The following is an 18,848-nucleotide window of genomic DNA, read 5'->3' as shown; positions in this document are numbered from 1 at the left end:
CTTCCGAATTGTTTTTTTTTCTTGCGTATTTTGGCTGAATACTTTTTCAACAAAATACCTAACTCGAATTCTGAGAAAGTCATGACGTCGTCGGAATTTTTTTGTCCGAAGTAAAATTAGTTTATGCGCAACAATTTTAAATTGAGGACATTTTGAAAGTTGTGGCGTTCTAGTCGTTTAATTTGAAAGGCCCTGACGGGAAAGCCGACAGAAGTAGGGCATAACCACGGCGCAAAAAGAATAATTTTATTTTGAAACGAAAGGAAGACGGCGGGAGTGAGGCTTTAGCATAGCGCCAATTTTCCTCGGCTAGGATGTCAAGTTTGGTAACGTTATCACGATAGTTAGTTGAGCGGTTAAGCTAGTCTGACGTGCAGTCGAATACAACATCGCGAGTGTACGTTATTAGGTAATGAATTAATATTTATTCTGTGACAGGAAATAATTCCCAAGAGTTGCGCTTGTATTGTTGGTGAATAGAAGGTGCTCCCGCATGTACTCAATAGCTCTCGTCTTTGTTGTGCTTTTAAGATATGGACGGCGATCTGGAAGATGGAGAGATTTCTAGATCTGATTCCGACTCTGAGATGAAAACCGCCACAGCTGCGGGACCATCCCGACCTTTGCAAGATGCAGCCTTTAGCGGCCAAACCTCCCAAAACAACGCTCACACTTTGCCACCTGCGATTGCCTACAGAAACTCCGCTAGGCCGGTGGAGTCCAGTGATAGCGACCAGGACTCGTCTGATGAGGAATGTGCTGCTTGGCGCCGCAAACGTCAAAAAGTGTCCAACACTTACCAACCACCTGCAGCCATTGCCCGACCGGCACCGAACCGCGACGCATGCGCACAGCAAGGCCGCAAGGTCAACAACGTTTGGGGCTCTGTGGTGCAAGAGCAGTTCCAGGATGCCATAGCGGCAGAACTGTGTGTCTTTGGCATGGATGGCGAGATTTGCATGAATGACAGACATGTGGAGACCTACAACTATGTCCTGGCTCATAAGCTCATGCAGAAGCAGAGGCAGATGGAGAAACAGCAACAAGATGAAGGGGAGATCAAAATGCTGGATGACCAGTTGGATGACTACACGAAGGGCCACGGGCCAGATGAGAGAGCAGGGGGTGATGTGAAAAGGAAGAGGCCAGTGAAAGAGAGACTGGGTCCTTTAGCTCAGATGGACATTAAAGGCCGCTATGAGATCACAGAAGATGACCCCGAGGAGAAAGTCGTGGATGAGATTGCATACAGGCTGCAAGAGCCCAAAAAAGACCTGATAGAACGCGTCGTGAGAGTTGTCGGCACACAAAAAGCCATCGAACTGCTCGGTGAGACAGCCACGCTGGAGGAAAGTGGCGGCGTCTACACTATGGACGGTAGCCGGCGCCGCACGCCCGGCGGGGTGTACCTCAACCTTTTGAAGAACACGCCGAGTGTCTCCCGGGCCCAGATGAGAGAGATCTTCTTTGACGAGAGTCAGAAAGAGCAGAAGAGCAAGAAGGCAGCCCAGAAGAGGAGGCGGCACTTGGTGGCCAAGAAGATCAAGCGGGCCATCGGCACGCTCAACCTGCAGGAGCATGATGACGTCTCCAGGGAGACTTTTGCCAGCGACACCAACGAGGCCTTGGAGTCACTCGAAGAAGCCGCAAAGGAGGAAGAGGAGGGCCAGGAGGAAGAGCACGCCGTGGGTACGGAGGAGACAGCGGTCGTGTACAGCTCAGGGGACTTGGAGGTCTTCTGAGACTTGGCAATTTACCAAAGCATTGATCCATCCTCTTGGAAACGAATAGAGCTCACAGTTAAATGGTCGGCCTTCCCATTCGGAAGTTGCATGTTTTTTCTTCATTCGTGTTACTTCATCCCATTCCGACAACATGTATGTTGGCTTTTGTTCTCCATAGGTGTGCCCTGCTTTTGACAACTGAGCTATAGAAAGTGGTCTTTTTTTATATTATTTTTAGGTTGACTTCCCCTTTAAGATTGTAACTTTTGTTTTTTTTTTCAAGACAGCATCTACACAAATGCCAGTTCTTGCACATTGACACTGTACAACCTCCAAAGGTTTTGTCTTTTAGACTTGATTTTTTTTATTCATTTGTGATTCGTGTCTGGAATAAAAACCATCAAACAAATCAAATTGTTGGGATATGCAAAAAGTAAAGGCAGGCAAAAAGAACAGTTGTAATATCGGCGTTAGCCCGCTAGAGGGCAGTCTTTTCTATTTGCTATTTACAGTATGAAAAGATGAAAATCTCTAATTTCCGTGCTGTCTGAGCTTTATTTCGACAGTGTATGGCCGCACGGAAGAAAGGAAGTTGAACAGTCATCTCGTTTCTTTTACTTTATTCCACAATACTGTACTTAGTGACTTTTTTTAAATATAAATCTTGCACTTGCCAAATACTGCCTATGTATGTTTAGTAAAATCACATTTTAAAACAAAAAAACTAAACTGAAACAAATAATTTTAGGGAAAATAAAAAGATATGGATGGAATTTAAAACCTGATGAAAAATGGAAAATCCCAAACTATGTTACACCTGGTCACACCATGTCTGAGCTGCAGGCACAATCTGACAGCTACGACTTTACCCAAGTTCAGTGGACATGCTGGCTGCATTTGATATTATTATTCATTCAGTTTTTAGCAAAGGGTGCAGAAATGTCATTTTGAATAATTGGGAAATTGAATTGCAGGTAACGGAGTTAGAATCTTAAGAATTTAGATACGTGGCGTTAGCGTCAAGTTGCATCAGCATTTCCTAATCTTTTTAAGCTGTGGGACAAAGCGCTGTTGTGCTGGGTTTGTTCATCATTTAAGAGCTTTATGAACATAGAGCCGCGTTTGTGACATGGATATGATGTCATTTTTAGCAGCATATAAAAGTGACCAAGGCCATTGGGCATTATTTGGTATGCTACCTAACCTTCAAGTTGAACTTAAGTGCCAGCAGATGAGACAGACCAAGATGAAGATCCTCCACGTCACACTGCTGTGGACTACTTTGATCTTCCTTCTGCAGAGTAAATTTCAGTTTTTGCTCTTGAAACGTAGCAAAGTATGACCGCTTTTCTAATGGGCAATAAAATCAAAAGACACGGCCGCACAGTAGTACGTGGCTGTTTTCTGCCTTTAAATAGCATGGCCAACCCTTTTGTGAGGGTAGGGTGAGCGCCTAAAACCGGAACCGCGCTACAAATCAGAACCAATGTCGGGGGTGATGCCAGATTGTTTTTACTGTAAACATTTCTTACTTTTATACAGAAAATTCAACTCCTTTTTTTCTCCCTTATTATTTTCTGTTAGGTGGATTCACAGCCCAAAAAATGACTGTCGCCAACACAGGCGAGTCCATTTTCCTCAAGACCAGTCAAGACCGCACCAATGAGAAGCTGGCCTTCATCAAATGGACAGTTAACAACAAGAAAATTGTGACCTACAACGCTGAGGGCGGTGAAAGTAGGGCGGAAGCTTATGCCGATAGGATCAAATTGGACCACTTCACTGGGAGCCTGGAGCTGGAAAACGTGCAGTTTGGCGACAGCGGGGACTACGTGGTTCTCATCAAATCTGCAGAAGAGTTTGCAAAGATGAAGAGCGAGATAGTACAAAAGCTGCTAATGATGGACATCGGAGACTATGTGCATAGCATCCAAATCGCCAATCGGGCGACAAACCTGACCGAGATCAAAATCAACATTTACGGCGAGGTTGATGAAAATCCATTGATGGCTCTTTATTAACCGCGTGACAAATCTGCACAGGTGTCCTTTGGGTGCTTTTTTTCTTGAAGCGAGGGGACAAAAGGTTTCTATGAAAGTCACGTTTCAATACATTGCTATGGTGTTACTTGTGCAACATCTTCCAATAAAAAGAGTTTGCATTGTTTTTGGAATAAATCTGGCCCACAATAAGCACCCTAAAGTTGTATCACATAAATGTTCAAACAGGCAAATAATGACCATTCGGTTTGAGGTTAGTTGGTAATATTGCCCCAGAGCTGGGCAGTCCGTCCCAGGGGTGGAACGGTCCAGCCCTCTGGCCGACGATTTTTATGAATAAGGCCGGAGGGCAAAAAGCTCAAAGAAAGCCTAGCTCCGCTGCACCCCTCAGTAATAACCTTTTTTTTTAAGTTTCCGAGCTAAATTTTGCATCATTCCTTTCTTTGCTTCAAAGTACTTATCTGCCTTCCCCTCGGTTCGTGCTTTATAATTCAATAAACAATTTTGTTTGTAATCGTCCATTGTACCTGCATAATAAATCGATTTTTAAAAAAGTATATCACGCCCGACTGTCCCTTTAAGAAAATAAAGTCACGTGACGTAGCACGTGACCCAGAAGTAGAGGCTCGAGCGTGCTGTTTTGTTGTGTTTACGTGCCTCAAGCGGGCTACTCGAAAACACTTTGGTCACGTCATCTATGTCTAAACTGATTTTTTTGGTTGTTTTTTCATACGCGTGTCATTTCGGTATGTAATGATAGCTCTAATTGGAGGGAACTATTGTGTAGTGATTCCGTTACGTGGCCGGAGCTGTCTTTTGGATCAAGTATGAGGCATCTGATTTTAATAGCTTCGTAATCTTCCTTCGGTCCGAACGCTCGCAATCGCCAGTTTGTGTCCGTTGACTTCTGCTGCGGGTGAGTTGTCGAGATCGATTTACAATGAGGCAGGACAACAGTGCTGCTGCCAGTATACCCGCGTGCTTTATATCAACCCACGAGGGGTTTCTTGGAACCATTAAAAAGTTCATCCGAGACTTTGTGGTGACAGAAATAGACATAAATGGACGGCAGGTGACTGCAGGGGCGGCCACCCAGGCTCCTCATTGCTCAGACAAAAACAGTGGGAGCTGTAAGCAGGATCAGAAGCTCCAGGGGTCGGAGGATGCCGACTTGTCAGCTGACTGCAGGTTCGATTTGACCATAGCGAGCCCTGACAGCCTGGACTTGAGTATGGTCTTGGGTCAGGCGGTGAGCGAACAGCTGGAGCAGTTTGTGGTGAGTCTCCGAGACGAGGCGGAGGAGGGTGAGAAGTCGGGCCACAAGGAGCTCTCCCTGGGCTCCTTCACTGACAAGTACCAGCGGGCCAACGTGCACCGTGCCGTCCGACACCGCTTCCCCTTCCTCATGACCGTCACCATCCAGCCTGAGATCAGGGTGAGGGAGGACCCGGACTACAGGGAGCTTTCCCAGCTGGTCAGCGAGGAGGAGGCGGAAGACTTCTTCAGGTTCATCGACGCCAAAGTGCAAGACTCTTCCTACACGTTTCACCCCGACGATGACAAGGAGCACCGCACGGCTGTGCACCACTTCCTGAACCGCCGCTTCGGGAAGCTGGTGGAGACCAAGAGCTTCAACGAACAGGAGAGGACGGCCATCTCTGTGCGACTGAGGGAGCGAGGAAGACCCAAGAAGAGGAGCGCCGAGGAGCGCAGGGAGGAGGACGTCTTCACAGGTGAACCAACGCAGCAAAGCAGCCCACATTTGTGGCTTGGTTCCTCATTTTGGCCTTTCTTCCAGCGTTCACTCTGTGTAAGGAAAACTTGGAGACTCTGGAGGCCATCAGCTACATGGCGGCAACACTCGGCGTCCTGCCGTCAGACTTCACCTACGCTGGCATCAAGGACAAGCGAGCAGTCACCTTTCAATCCATGGTGGTCAAGAAGGTCTTGCCTCAACGGTACTGACAGGGAACATTACGCTGCAACTTGTATCTGGCGGCCATGTCATATTATTTCGATGCATTGTATGCCCCCTCACATGCTTTAAACACATTTAAACTTATTAAAACACACTTCTCGAGTACGGTATTCTTTAGCGCCTGTTTTCATTTTGTCACTGTCAAGAAATAGAAGACAATTAGTGACTTTAAGTAAATGAAAAGTGTGCTTGCTTCATGCATTTTAGAAATGATTATTCGATCAGCTACAGCGAATGGAATAATTAGATACAATTTTATTTAGCATTAACGTGTATTGCCAAATCATTTTTTTTCCCAAGAAATGTTTTTTCTAAACAACTGTAGTTGTTAATTTTGGTTTTGTTTAGAAAAACAAAAAAAGTGAACTACAATTAAGCAATATCACATGAGAGGGAGTGAAGGCAACCGTTTTAAAACCGATTCATGTATTGGTTGGTCCTTTAAAAAAAAAAAAAAAAAAAGTAAAAGCAGAGCAAATGTCTCATTTTGATTATTAAAATCAAACTCAGTTCTGCCCGGCACGGTGCCTCACATAGCGTGGCAACCCCATTGGCCCTCTACTCACAAACGATGGCTTAAAAATCCACACATGATAATGCGCTGCCTGAAAATTCTTTTCTCTCATTAGGTTGATGGAGAAGAGGGCAGCGTTTGAGAAGCGAGGGATGCGTCTTTCGCACATCCGCTCGGCGGCTGAGCCGCTGAAGCTGGGACGGCTGCAGGGAAACCACTTTGACGTGGTGGTGCGCAATCTGCGGTCGCACGGCAATGGAGAGGGGCACTCGGGTGCCGAGACACGACGTCGACTCGCTGGCTTGGTGGAGGAAGCGCTGGAAAATGTTAAGGTAGGAAAAATTCTGACAGGAGCCTTCGTCCACTTGACCACAGCGGAGGCTCTTTGTTTTGGGTAGGTGAAAGGTTTTGTCAACTACTTCGGGCCGCAGAGGTTCGGAACGGGCCAAAGTGTTCAGTCTGACCTCGTTGGACTGGCTTTACTCAAAGAAGACATGGCGAGTATTGCACATCAAATACGACGCACCAAAGAGCTTTTGCAAAATCTAACTTGAATATTTTCCGCTAAAGTGAGGCTGTGATAAACGGGCGTAAATTTAGCAATTAAATTGGCCGCAAACTGAAAAACTAACCAATGCGTTCAGGTGAACGCAGTCCATTTGTTCTTCAGTCCGGAGGATGGCGACGATCCTCCGAGCCAAGCCAAGAGACATTTCCTCCAAACTGGTGCGTCCACATTCCCTCACTAACCACACTCTTCCTGCTAAGGCCACAGAAAAAAATCTGGATCTAAAATATACTTCCTGGGAAATATGACGACTGCCAGTTGTACATGGTCAAAGTCAATGATTTTTTTTTTTGTGTCTTTTTCTCCAGATAATGCGAAGGAGTCCTTGGCGTTAATGCCCGCATCCAAAGCCAGGGAGCGGCTCATGCTCCGCGCTCTGAACCGGTACGGCACCGGCCCGGAAGGCTGCGCCAAAGCCTGGCTCAGCCTGCCGCATGGCATGAGAGTTTTCTATCCGCACGCCTACTGTAGCAGGTCAGCCGCGAGCAAACGCTCTCACGTGAGACCTGCGGAGTGCTCCATTATGCCATCTGCTTTTTATAACGATGCAGAGTTTGGAACGAGGCAGTCGCTCACAGGTTGGCTACGCTAGGTCCTGCTGTACGAACGGGAGACCTGGTGTGGATGCAGGAAGCAGAGAAAATGGACGAGTGCGGAGAATGCAGGGCAGCGCAGGTAAGGTTGGCCATGCCCAGACCAGTGACGTTGCGTTTGCTTCAAGTGCATTTCTCATATTGTTGAGAATAATATTTCAACAACCAGTACGGTTGGATTTCAATGTGAGGAGAATTTGCTCTGAGCTTCAGGCTTTGCTTCCTTTTCTCAGGTCCACGTGGTGACAGAGCAAGAAGAGCAACAGGGAGTGTATGCGCTCGCTCAGGTATGGAGCTGAGAACACATTTTGCACATTTGCATAACAAGTCAAATGTGACTTGTGTCTGCAGGTGTTGCTCCCTTTGCCGGGAAACACGGTGAAGTACCCCGAGAACGGCATGGGTGCGTGGTACCGGGAGAGACTAGCCAGAGATGGCCTGGACAACTGCCGCTTCCGAGTGGGCGGCCTGAAGCTGAATGTGCCGGGCTGCTACCGCCCCTTAGTGGCCAACTTGTGCAATCTCAGCTACCAGCTCCAGACCAGCGAGGAAGGAGGAGAGGCAATGGCAAACAGCAGCAGAAAGAGCGACGGACGCTTGAAGGTGGCGGCGGAAGATGCCAAGCACGACTCGCTCACGCTCACCTTGAACTTTGACCTGGAGTCCTCATGCTATGCCACCATCTGCCTCAGAGAGATCATGAAGTGTGATCTCTAGATGTTTGCACACCAAACCTCGTGAAGCGCATCAAACACGCACACACGTGTTTGAACGTCTTCGGACCCTCTTGTGGTTGTAGCTCAGTATTTTGGGTGCTATTTGTTTAGTCGTGTGCATAGCTTGTGTTTGTATTTTGTGGAATAATGAAGAATTCTAGACGTTAAAAAGATTCTTCATACCTGGATCAAGAAATCACAGCATATTATTTTGCCACGGTGGAATCGGCTCATACTGCTGAGCCAACGGCAAATTTGACTGTGGCTAAAACTACAACCACACGCAAAGCCCAGAGAGGAATAAAAAAAAGTGAGCAGTTTGGCATTTTTCATTATAGTTAGCGTTAGATTTAATTTCCTTTTGCTTTTTAAAATCAGTCGTACATAACGTATTAGATCAACACTCTCAAGGTTTGTAGTTTTCATTTGTTTTACTATTCATTCAGTTCCTTTTTTTTGATATATGGAGTATTTGTCAAATGTTATAAAGTTACAGTAAACTACAATTCTCAAACGACTGTTTGACCATTCTTCTGAAGTACAGCCAAACAAATGTATGACAAGAAATGGGAGGCAAACACAAAGGATTTAATTAAAGTTGGCGTCATCAACGTAAGATGTAGTTGCAGTTAGTTTCAAAATATTTTTTGTATCATTTTTTTTCAACAATTATGATAACAATTTTGCATTTTAGCGGGGACAAAGACAAACAACAAACAACTTAATGGAGTAATCAAGTAATTGTGGCTTCTATGTGGCAAACGTTATCTCACTTAAAGCGAGGGTCCTGTGAGGGATTGCAGACAGTAGAGACACTGGTTTTGGTGTTAGCCAAAAAGAATGCAACGGAGAGTGACGCAAATTTGTAGCAATTTTAAAAGTGTCTGATATGCATCCATTCAATAAATAAAACACCGTACATTTACAGGCCAACACTTAAAGTCTGCTCTCGACTCGTCATTTTGATTACTGGAAAAGGTTGATGCCGCTCACAACCAATAAGCTGGACTACACTACAGAACAACTCGGTGACTCATAGAGAATAAGCGGCGAGATCTTACCTGCTGCACAAGGGCGTGACGTTAATGGTGAGCGACCTGGCTAAGCACTCCCATCCGGCGGAAATTTCGGTCACTTCCGTTGTGTTGTGGCTTTTGCAATTGTTGCGACCTTTTTCGGCCACCGTATGTAAGCAACTGAATCGCCGTCACACAAATGCTCAAACAAGTCAACCCTATTCACACAAACAAATGAAACTCTCCATTAGTCACAAATGAAAGGCTTTGAGTGCGTTTATCTTTATTGCTGACGATCGGAGCCTTAGCGTCAAGTTAGCGCTTAGCTGGGTGGCGAGCGGGTGCCAAGCCCACGCGGTCGTTCCCTCGGTCGAAGATGCTGTAGAACTCGGTGAGGAAGACATCTCCCAGGATCCACAGCGGGCCCTGAGCCGACACGATGTCCACCGCCTGAAAGCCGCTCAGGCACAGCTCTTTGTCCCCCAGCATCTCCTGACGGCGGAAAAGCGCCACAAAGTTGACAGCGCCCAAAGCTTTGTTGGCTAACGGGAACGTCCTCACCTTCCTGACGTAGTGATCGGCCGTCAGCGTGAACTCGTTGCCGCCCAGAACGAACGTGATGCGGGGCAAACTCGACAACCTGGCGCAATCAATGAAGAACTGACACACACACAACATAGATGAGTGAGCTGAAATGATTGGATGTCACAGATGATATCAGCCTGTTTTTGTGGGCGTTAAACCGCACACGCTCGCGCGCACACACACACACACACACTGCGCGAGTTGTGCTGACCTCGCCAATGCTGGTGGGCGTGGCTCCGATGAGCTGCTGCAGGGTGAGGATGTGATTGGTGGGCCCGGCGATGAGGGAGGTGCCAGTGTCCACGATGGCCTGGCAGCCGCGAGGACAAAACGAGTTGACGCCTTGGACTGACACACTGAAAGACACACGCACACGCATTAATGACAGCTCACCAGTGAAATGAAAAACACACAAGACACAAACCACAAATACACTACAGATAGACGCACATCCCAGGCAGACATACAAACGCGTTTAGCCACACGCACACGCACACACACAGTAAGTGACTTGTTAAGGAGGCAGTTTGCGTGACACCTGTCCATGACAATCTGCCAGTATCCTTTGGCGGTGACAGGAAGCCACGTGATTGGGCCGACATACAAAGCCTCGTCCGTGCCGCCAAGCAGGAGTTGGCCATCCACGTCTCGACTGTTACCCGACTTCCTGTGGGGCGCCGACGAACGTTGACGTCAGTTGACAGGCGTCAACAAGAACTTGTCGCACTTTTTGACCTGCTGAGGTAGAAGGAGAAGACGGGCTGGTCGAGGGAGTTCTGCGTCATCATGCTGTCGAAGACGGGGTTGCCCAGGATTTCGGCCAACGGCGGGTACGCCATCCCCAGCACGCCGTCGAAGCGCGCCACCACGAACGTGGAACCCGGCTCGTACACAGACTCCCCAAACTCCTGATTCGGCACACTGACCTCACCTATCTGCGCAGCAACATGCACACGTGTGATCGGCCCTCAGGAACGCACGTTCTCACGTGACTGAAACACGCGACTGAAAACAAAGCCGACGAGAAAGGACTGGCGTCAACCTTGAGCGTGTCTCTGGCCATGACCCCGAGCAGGTGACCCGATCCGTAGTGGATGCCGAACGTTCGGCCATCGTGGCGGTACGAGGAAGACTCAAACGCTCGGAAACGGTTGTGCACCGCTGCCAACACGCACACGCACACAAACAGGTTGTTGGCCTCTTATCATCAGACACGGTCAAACCGCTCTGACTCTTCAGTCAGAGATACACGTGGAGGTCAAGCGCTGTGCATGGCCGTGTGTGTCTGTACCCACCGGTGTGTTTGTGCATCTGCTGTGAGTGTATATGCATTTGGTTCGAGTGTCTACATGAGCATGTGTTTATGCATGCATGTTGAAACGTGTGTGCCTGTACATGTGCATGCGTGCTGTGTTTTGCCCATGTATTTGTGTGTGTTACCACAAGCCTGGCTGACACAGTATGACGACGGCACCCACAGATCAGCGGATCCGGTGTCAAAAACCACAGAGAAGTTCTGTTGTGGAGTCCCAAGACTGATCTGACCAAAGTACTGAGCCTGACAAAAAAAAAAACTCCTCAGCTTGCAGAATTACAAATGACATAATTATCCGAATGCTTGCAACGCCACTGGAGCATTTCTGCTTGATAGAGAAACATTGTTTGGTTGAATTTTCTCACGACACTCTAAAAAGCTGAATGTGGCTAGGAAGGCTTGCGCGTGGCGTGTTCTCATACATCCATGAAGTTGAAGAGCTTCTCGCTGGCACGTCCCAGACGCAGCGACGGCGTCCCGGCGGGGAAGCAGTGAGCATAGCGCCGGCTGAAGGCGTCGGGGCGATGCTCCCGCAAGAAGTCCTGCAGCACGCCATCGGCGCGCAACTGCGAGCGAATGGAGCGTCCCCGTCGCAGAGGAACCCTGAGGAGCATCAGAAAAGTATTAGACAAGACCTTCTTCCAGATCCATCTTACGGGCCTTGTACTAGTACACGTGTTGTCCCCAGTAGTAGCCTAAGACAATTCAGCGCATCAAATAAATGCAGAAAACGTCTCAAACCCATGCCACGTTTGGCCAACTAGTGTGCCAGTAGACCTGACTAGTAATTTACTGTGCTGCACTAGAAACAATGCTACATAAAACTAAGAAACATGTCTTACTCTAGCAGCCTCCTGGACTCAACGAGTCGCACCAAAATGCTCACTGGGAGTTTTGCCTCCTGTAGTTGTGCTACCACTAGATCTCGGGTTATACAAGTGTGACCCGTCTACTAACTGGACCGAGTAGTGTTACTAGTGCAGCACAGTAGATTTCTCATCAGTTTAATTGCGCACTGGTATGTCAATAGTGGCACAAGTACAGGAAAATTGAAATATTACTATGGCAGTTCTACTAATGAAGATAAAGAGCATACTAGTCTCCGGACCTTAAGAGAGATATACATTTCAGCGTAGTATGACAACATGTTAATAGTGAGGCAAAACTATCTACGAATTGACATGCGTGTTACTAGTACGAGTAAGACAAGTGTTTCCACGAGAGCACTGAATGGTCTCTCTAATGTGGACACAGAGCAGACTAGTACACGGGATAACCGTTACAATATTACAATAACAATATTACGCACTCGTCGAACAATTGTCTCACGTGCAACATTGTGAAATGCATGTGATTCGTTACCTTAGCAGAGCCTGACAGGTGGAGATGCTCAACAGAAAAAGTAGCAGCAGCTTGACAGCGTCCATCATGTCCACTGCGTCCGCTCCACAATGATGAGCAGGGGACGCGTGTCAGCTTATCAGTAACCGGTCGCCAACTTTGTCGCAATCAATACAAGCGCACGACCACTTGTGTTGACTCGCTGACTTTTGGGATTGTTGCAGCCTGAAAAGAACAACGTTGCTGCTGCTGTGTTACATAAAAAGCAGCTAGTGTCAGGATGTGTGGAAAATAAAACTGACTGGTCGCCAAGAAATGAGGGGGGGGGGAATTAAATCACCCGTTGATGTAACCTTAGGTTTTATTTGTATTAACAAAACAAAACAAAAACATCCAAGATGATGGGTTGCTGTTGAGTGGCTAAGGCTAGCAGCGGTCGCTAACATTAGCCTGATAAGTAGCTAGCGTTAGCCACTGAAGCGCTACGCAGAAGAAGAGGAAGGAGGAGGAGCATTTGTTTTTGGAAGTACACATAAATAAAGATGGTGGTCTTCCTCTAACAAGGATGGTGGTCGGGAACTCTCTTCCTGCACACAAACAACACGGACGTCAAATCACTTTAGTAAATTCTCGCTTGAGTGCGCTCGGCATTGCCAACCGTGCGTGCGTGTGACTGACCTCGGTGCCGCTTTGATGATGTTGTCCACTCTCAGTATCATCTCGGCCGCCTCAGAGGCGCTGAGCAGCACCTGACGCTTCACCTGGAACGACTCGGTCACGCCCAGAGCCGACATGTCGCCCACCGTACCCTCGGACATGTCTGCAAGGCAAGCAATAGAAAACAGCTCAGTCCAGAACCTTCATCCAATTTAAACGTCACGCGCTAGGACTCTTTCGGCACTAATAGTGAGTGACAATTCAGCACATTAGTTGAATGACTGCTTTATTTACAGTTTTTCACTATTAGAGTACAATGGAGTACAACTACTAGATGCAACTAGTAGGCATGTGTCAAGCACTAGTAGCCACCTGGACCATACAAGTACCAAAATGCTCACTAGGTTTCACTCACTAGTACCATGTAGGAGACCTGCCAAGTGGGCCTACTGGTGAGACTGGTAGGTTCTCGGAGGCTACTAGTGCATCAAAGAGTCGGGCCAAGTAGTGTTACCGGTGCAGTACAGCTGTAGTTTGCTAGTAAGGTTTAATGTTGTTATAGTGGGCCAAAAGTGGCACTAGTAGTGGAAAAGAAATCTTACTAGTAAGAAACAGCAGTTCTACAAGTGCTCCAAATCGTCTCATGCGCTCACTCACTCAAACCGAAGGAGGTTTTGTTCTCCTGGTGCGCCGCTCGCAGTTGGGCCACCAGGTCGGCACTGTCGTAGCCAGCGTTGTCTGCGATGATGGTGGGCAGCTGAAAAGAAGAAGAGAAAGTCACATGACCACCTTGGGGGAAAAAAACATTTCAACTATTTTGTCCTCATTTTTTTTTTTTACCATCCTCAAAGCCTTGGCGAAGGACTCCATGGCGACCGCCTCCTTTCCTGGCGTCTTGTTGGCCAAATCGCTCACCACTTTGGCCATCAGCATCTCGGAGCAGCCTCAACACAGCGCAATGTTACGGTTAATCTCAGCACTGCACCAAACACACCAAAAAAGACGAGATTTTTTGGGGGGGTTTACCTCCCCCGTAGACGGTGCGCGGTTCCTTGACGGTCTGCGCCAGCACGCACAGGGCATCGTGCAACGAGCGTTCCGCCTCATCTATAATCTGCTGAGTGGCTCCACGCAGCACAATAGTGCATGCCTCACCTGCAATGTCACAATTTTGCTTTAGCTGAAACTTTTTTTTAAAGCACTCTAGAATGAGAATGAAAACTAGCATGCTGCAAAATAACGCTTTCTGTGTGAGTGTGTAAGCGTAGGTACCCATGGAGACGCCTGAAAAGTGGATGAGCATGTCCTCGCCGATCATCACCTCCTCGATCAGCTTGCAGTGGCCCAGCTGCACCAGCTCAGGATGGTCGAACGTGGACGTGATCTCGCCGCCTACGGCACACGCACGTATTTCAAGCACACGCTCACGTGCGTTCTGTGATGACATCACAGCGACATCACCTACCAGTGACGAGGGCCAAGCGCTCCACGCCGGCAAAGTCGGCGTGCTCGATTGCCATGACGCCGGCCTGAGCGAACAGCTGCTCGGGGTAGTTGTAGATTAGCTGCCTGTCAAGTCAACACGCACGCTTGAGTGATGACATCACTTTCGAGGTCCAAATTTCCTCAATATCTTGTTTTCATCCTAATTCTAAAAATTTATCATTTAGTTTTATTATAACGAATAGCATTTCAAAGGTTAGCCGTTTTAAGATTACAGATCAAATCATTCAAATAATAAACAAACAAAAAAAAAAGTGGAAATTCTCCGCTCAGCACCGGATTGGATTTGATAATTAATTCTTCCTGTGGGGCAGGGTTCGCGGTTAACTTTAAAAACTGCTTGCCCATAGGGCAAGTGCCACTAAAATTTGCCTTGCCCGAGTGGCCAAATTACTTGCCCGACTTGGGCAAGTGACAATTTTTTTTCTCCAAGAATGAAATGTTTATGGTTGTAAAATGTGCGCCACAAATGTAAATAAACATATAATCTGATAAGCATAAATTAATCTTGTTTTCATCATCAACCATGAAACCCTACTCACAACAGCAAATGTATCATCCTGTGCAGTTATTGAAAATGTTAATTGTAGTTTTAATAATTAACAAATCTGCATGTTAAATTGGGAAAATGATATTACAGCAATCCAGATGATCAATTTTAAGTCCAGGAGAGCGTATTAATTGAGGAATCACATGAGTAAATTATGAGTGTGGGAAATTTGTGTATTCCTTTAAGACCAGTGCCTGTGGCGCTGCCTCCATAAGTTTCATAGCATAAACAGAACACAGTCACTGACACTATGTCAGGTCACATCATGGAGCTCATGAATTAACAGCCAATAATCAAATATTACTCCCTTCCTTACTCACAACTGAATTGTCTACTTAAAAATATTCGAACTATTTTAGTCATGTCAGAGGAATCCGAAATGTTCGGATTTGAACGAACTCGTCGCCACTTGTAAACATGCGCAGAAGGTAAGAAAACTTCCGGCTGTCAATTTTCGGCCGAAATATCGTAGGTTTTTGTTGTGTTTTTCAAACTTCAAATGAGGATGCTACTACAGCGAGTTCCAATACTGCGGGATTTATTGACGTCCACTTTAACTTGACATTCACTGAACTAACTGATCCCCGTAGCGCCCACCCATTGCCCCCGATAAGGCCAATGGACCATACCACAACATAAGGGGGTGTCTGGGTTAAACCATCACCATACAGTGCACACAAACAGATCACACCACAGTTTTCGTCGAAATTAAAGATATTTGGCTGCTTTAAAAAATGCTTGCTCGTTCGGGCAAGTTGCCCTTAATTTTACCTTGCCCGTGGCCAAATTTCACAACCGCGAACCCTGCTGTGGGGGCAACAATAACATTCACTCTACCACTCATATTTGTAATGTATGAACAAAAAATTATTGGCGAGCAACCTGTTGATGAAGCAGTTGATGCCGTGCTTGAGGATACGCTCCACCTTCTCCTTCATCTTCTCCTTCTCGGCCAGCTCGATCTCGGCTACCTTGGCCGTGGAGTCCACGCGCACCCTCGAGCCGAAGATCTGCGGACGGGAATCAGTAAGGTTGTATTCATCATATTAAAGGCCCGCCGCCCGTCACTCACCTTGATCTTGTCCGTATCCATGCCCGTGTTGGCGATGAGGATGTTGGCGTTTTCCAGCCTCTTGGGTTGGTTCACGCCGATCTTCTTGTCCAGTAGGAAGCCTGAACAAACAAAAGAGGAATGCCGTACAAGTTTCGTTTGTCCCACCACGCAGAAAAGAACAACAAAACAGGCAAGTCTCAGAGTGCGAGTGCTTTCGCCGCCTATGGCGCACTCAACTCACCTTCATCCAGGTAGGAATCGGTGAGGCTGCTGCCGAGCTTCTTGATGACATGAATGGCCTCCAGGTTGCCCGAGCCCTTCAGCCTCAAGACGGCGTTCACGGCTAGCTGGGCAAAGTGATCCTTGTGGTGCGTCAGCAGCTTGGAGGACAGCGTGGTGCGAGCAATGTTCAGGAGGTCTTCCTGGAAGCGGGCCGTGTCGTTGCTATGGAAACATGTGGCCCGTGAGGCGAATCATTTTTTTTATATATATGCTGAATAGCGATTCTTTGCTGTATTCATTCAAGAGCCAATCAGAGCAGAGAACCTGTGGTCCACTGCCGCCTCCTTCAGCGCGTCTCTGGCCGCCTGCGTGGACTTCCTCCAGCCTGAAATGATGGTTTGGGGGTGGATCTTCTTGGCAATTAGAAGCTCCGCCTCCTGTAAGTCAATTAGGGCCGACAGTAAGTGTGTCTCATTGGTGAAGGAAGCGTACATCTGTCATCTGGCTCTCTGCACATTTACATCGTCAAGAGGCTGTAATCTATCATATACAAACAGCCTGTCATATCTGTAACAAAAAAAAAAACAAACAATGTGATCGTTGAGACATAAGCTTTCCAGCTTCTTACCCGAAGAAGCTCGGCCGCCAGAACAGTGACAGACGTGGTTCCATCGCCAACTTCATCGTCCTGAACCTTCGACATGTCTGCGAACACAAACACAAACAAAACAAGTGTCTTCTCCCTGTGGAAGTACACACTTCAATCCCGACCAGGCATTTTCACTTACCAACAAGAACTTTGGCAGCAGGGTTGTCGACACCGATGGCCTTGAGGATGGTGGCGCCGTCATTGGTCACAGTCACAGAGCCGCTTTTGCCGCCGCCGAGCAGGATCTTGTCCTGAAAAAACACAATATGCACATGAACTTCACTTAAGTTCGACAGTTCCTATGTCAAGTTCCACTAAACCTATCAATGACATTTCACATGATATACTAGCATCAATCTGGAAGGCAAACAAATCAACGCACCATGCCCTTGGGTCCCAGGGTGCTTTTCACCAGGTCGCCAATAGCGATGGCGCCCACAAAAGACGACTGTGGGGGAAAAGGCGACACCCTTGTGAGCTTGACAATGACAATTTTTTCCTCATTTAGAGATCAAGTACAAACACACGCACCAGACGAGCAGTTTCAGCTTTTTCTTCATCGGCTCCTTGTTTGAAGATGTTAACCGGGGCCATCGACAGGGACGCCTGTGGAAAACACATCGCCATGTTTGAACATATATCACAACAATGATTGGTGTCAAAATGTGCTATGCATCTTCTCCCCAAAAAAAGAAAACTAAAAGCAAATCAAAATAAAATACATCAATTAAAATAAAATCTACAAAGAAATGGAGGAAAGCTAAATCTCAACGGCTGGAACCCAATAAATCTGAGCACCATTGAACGCAGCATTATTCATCCTGGAAGCTTCGAGAAAAATCCAACAAATCGACAAAAGTTGTCACTAATTAATACCCAAAAAGAACATCTTACAATCAGTACATGATCAAATCCAGTTATTCGTCCGTTTCTTTTCATAGAATCTATATTCTACGTCACATTCCTTGAAGCGCTAAAAGCCACAAAGACAAATTGAAAAGCTTTCGCCGAAGATACGAACGAGCTAAGCGCAAAGACACAAAACACAGAAATAAAACATAATCTTATGCCACTTGTTATTACTAACTGAAGAACATTGAACCGAAAACGAATCACGTTGACGATTTAATGGTGGTGAGTAACAGCTTAGCAACTAGCGCACAAATAACGCCCATGTGCTCGTCGGTTAGCATCGCCAGCTAACGGGGCGGCATGAGGCAAATATGCTAATGCTAATGTCAGTTTACAAACGTACGCGTCGATATTCTTGGTTTTAACGTTTATTTGAAACTGCATTTCATGAGGTTTGCTTGTTTTTTGTTTTTCAAAAGAAGCAAGTAAAACAAGTGCAAACTCACCATGATGTCTGCGTTTTAAGGTGGACACAGGAGAAAGGGAAGAGCTTCTTCTTCGTCCTGTCGCTCCGGAAGATTAGACGATGTGCTGCGCTTTGCTGCCCCCGATCGGAGACTAGAAGTGGGATTTTTTTGCATAAATCTTTCCGAAAAATGGATCATAATTGCCGAGTTGTATCTTGAAATGTGTAATTTAGTAGGTCCAAAATCTAATCTTTGATATTACTACTTCTTGCATTCTATCACATATCACTTTTCTGCAACACGTCTCTTAATTATGTGAAACATCTACCTTTATTTTCAGTACTATACTGCCTGTACAACCGTTTCGACAAAAAAAATGAAAAATAAAAAACATATATTTCTCTATTTAATTTATTCAATATACAGAAATCGATCACGAAAAAACACAACAATAACGAGAACATGGCCACAGAACAAATTAAACGTGGATCTCAAGGTAAAATTGTAATGTAGTTGCATAGTTTTTGTGACGTCCGACTAGTGA

The 18,848-nt window shown here is 46.6% G+C and overlaps 5 protein-coding genes across 7 annotated transcripts; 3 read left to right on the top strand and 2 right to left on the bottom strand.

Annotated features, from left to right (window-relative positions):
- Nucleotides 1–2,138, top strand: phax (phosphorylated adaptor for RNA export). Its single transcript, XM_088288335.1, has 2 exons — nucleotides 1–409; nucleotides 532–2,138. The coding sequence occupies exon 2, from the start codon at nucleotides 534–536 to the stop codon at nucleotides 1,740–1,742; it is 1,209 nt and encodes a 402-aa protein (XP_088144461.1). The 5' UTR covers nucleotides 1–409; nucleotides 532–533; the 3' UTR covers nucleotides 1,743–2,138.
- Nucleotides 2,139–2,520: 382 nt separating this feature from the next.
- Nucleotides 2,521–3,890, top strand: LOC148341075 (uncharacterized). Its single transcript, XM_088288348.1, has 2 exons — nucleotides 2,521–3,025; nucleotides 3,309–3,890. Exons 1-2 carry the CDS (start codon nucleotides 2,854–2,856, stop codon nucleotides 3,743–3,745), a joined length of 609 nt encoding a protein of 202 aa, XP_088144474.1. The 5' UTR covers nucleotides 2,521–2,853; the 3' UTR covers nucleotides 3,746–3,890.
- A 440-nt stretch (nucleotides 3,891–4,330) lies between these two features.
- On the top strand, nucleotides 4,331–9,014 carry pus7l (pseudouridine synthase 7 like). Its single transcript, XM_088288324.1, has 9 exons — nucleotides 4,331–5,457; nucleotides 5,523–5,682; nucleotides 6,332–6,548; nucleotides 6,615–6,713; nucleotides 6,861–6,942; nucleotides 7,093–7,258; nucleotides 7,336–7,459; nucleotides 7,611–7,664; nucleotides 7,729–9,014. The coding sequence occupies exons 1-9, from the start codon at nucleotides 4,665–4,667 to the stop codon at nucleotides 8,092–8,094; spliced, it is 2,061 nt and encodes a 686-aa protein (XP_088144450.1). The 5' UTR covers nucleotides 4,331–4,664; the 3' UTR covers nucleotides 8,095–9,014.
- Nucleotides 9,015–9,367: 353 nt separating this feature from the next.
- Nucleotides 9,368–12,535, bottom strand: nots (nothepsin). Its single transcript, XM_088288334.1, has 9 exons — nucleotides 12,372–12,535; nucleotides 11,432–11,612; nucleotides 11,135–11,252; nucleotides 10,737–10,855; nucleotides 10,430–10,629; nucleotides 10,233–10,361; nucleotides 9,906–10,050; nucleotides 9,671–9,769; nucleotides 9,368–9,601 (listed from the first exon to the last, which is right to left on the bottom strand). Exons 1-9 carry the CDS (start codon nucleotides 12,437–12,439, stop codon nucleotides 9,425–9,427), a joined length of 1,236 nt encoding a protein of 411 aa, XP_088144460.1. The 5' UTR covers nucleotides 12,440–12,535; the 3' UTR covers nucleotides 9,368–9,424.
- Nucleotides 12,536–12,693: 158 nt separating this feature from the next.
- Nucleotides 12,694–18,455, bottom strand: cct2 (chaperonin containing TCP1, subunit 2 (beta)). 3 transcript variants are annotated; one of them, XM_088288330.1, is made up of 16 exons: nucleotides 18,344–18,455; nucleotides 17,517–17,591; nucleotides 17,368–17,433; nucleotides 17,125–17,236; nucleotides 16,965–17,041; nucleotides 16,661–16,773; nucleotides 16,356–16,558; nucleotides 16,133–16,233; nucleotides 15,943–16,070; nucleotides 14,473–14,576; nucleotides 14,280–14,399; nucleotides 14,034–14,162; nucleotides 13,848–13,951; nucleotides 13,665–13,764; nucleotides 13,029–13,170; nucleotides 12,694–12,937 (listed from the first exon to the last, which is right to left on the bottom strand). In XM_088288330.1, the coding sequence occupies exons 1-16, from the start codon at nucleotides 18,344–18,346 to the stop codon at nucleotides 12,907–12,909; spliced, it is 1,608 nt and encodes a 535-aa protein (XP_088144456.1). In that variant the 5' UTR covers nucleotides 18,347–18,455; the 3' UTR covers nucleotides 12,694–12,906. The 3 variants fall into 3 exon arrangements, with proteins under 3 accessions (XP_088144456.1, XP_088144457.1, XP_088144454.1); XM_088288331.1 differs by lacking the exon at nucleotides 18,344–18,455 and adding an exon at nucleotides 18,241–18,289; XM_088288328.1 differs by lacking the exon at nucleotides 18,344–18,455 and adding an exon at nucleotides 17,880–18,101.
- Nucleotides 18,456–18,848: the final 393 nt, after the last annotated feature.

This window comes from Idiotropiscis lumnitzeri, chromosome 2 (assembly GCF_059441095.1).
Source record: "Idiotropiscis lumnitzeri isolate Australia: NSW breed Sydney's pygmy pipehorse chromosome 2, RoL_Ilum_1.0, whole genome shotgun sequence".
Taxonomy (NCBI): Eukaryota; Metazoa; Chordata; class Actinopteri; order Syngnathiformes; family Syngnathidae; genus Idiotropiscis; species Idiotropiscis lumnitzeri.
This window is presented reverse-complemented; position numbering and strand designations above follow the sequence as displayed.

What these genes read in the sequence shown, in the direction of transcription:
- phax (XM_088288335.1), top strand. Translation starts at nt 534, where the DNA reads ATGGACGGCGATCTGGAAGATGGAGAGATTTCTAGATCTGATTCCGAC.
- pus7l (XM_088288324.1), top strand. Translation starts at nt 4,665, where the DNA reads ATGAGGCAGGACAACAGTGCTGCTGCCAGTATACCCGCGTGCTTTATA. An exon ending in CCGCACGCCTACTGTAGCAG is followed by an intron (nt 7,259 to 7,335) that starts GTCAGCCGCGAG and finishes ATAACGATGCAG; the next exon opens with AGTTTGGAACGAGGCAGTCG. An exon ending in GAGAATGCAGGGCAGCGCAG is followed by an intron (nt 7,460 to 7,610) that starts GTAAGGTTGGCC and finishes TCCTTTTCTCAG; the next exon opens with GTCCACGTGGTGACAGAGCA.
- cct2 (XM_088288328.1), bottom strand. Translation starts at nt 17,924, where the DNA reads ATGAAAAGAAACGGACGAATAACTGGATTTGATCATGTACTGATT. An exon ending in TGGCGGCCGAGCTTCTTCGG is followed by an intron (nt 16,774 to 16,964) that starts GTAAGAAGCTGG and finishes ATTGACTTACAG; the next exon opens with GAGGCGGAGCTTCTAATTGC. An exon ending in CGATTCCTACCTGGATGAAG is followed by an intron (nt 16,234 to 16,355) that starts GTGAGTTGAGTG and finishes TTGTTTGTTCAG; the next exon opens with GCTTCCTACTGGACAAGAAG.
- LOC148341075 (XM_088288348.1), top strand. Translation starts at nt 2,854, where the DNA reads ATGGATATGATGTCATTTTTAGCAGCATATAAAAGTGACCAAGGCCAT. An exon ending in TTTGATCTTCCTTCTGCAGA is followed by an intron (nt 3,026 to 3,308) that starts GTAAATTTCAGT and finishes ATTTTCTGTTAG; the next exon opens with GTGGATTCACAGCCCAAAAA.
- nots (XM_088288334.1), bottom strand. Translation starts at nt 12,439, where the DNA reads ATGATGGACGCTGTCAAGCTGCTGCTACTTTTTCTGTTGAGCATCTCC. An exon ending in ACCTGTCAGGCTCTGCTAAG is followed by an intron (nt 11,613 to 12,371) that starts GTAACGAATCAC and finishes GATGCTCCTCAG; the next exon opens with GGTTCCTCTGCGACGGGGAC. An exon ending in CGCCCACCAGCATTGGCGAG is followed by an intron (nt 9,770 to 9,905) that starts GTCAGCACAACT and finishes TGTGTGTGTCAG; the next exon opens with TTCTTCATTGATTGCGCCAG.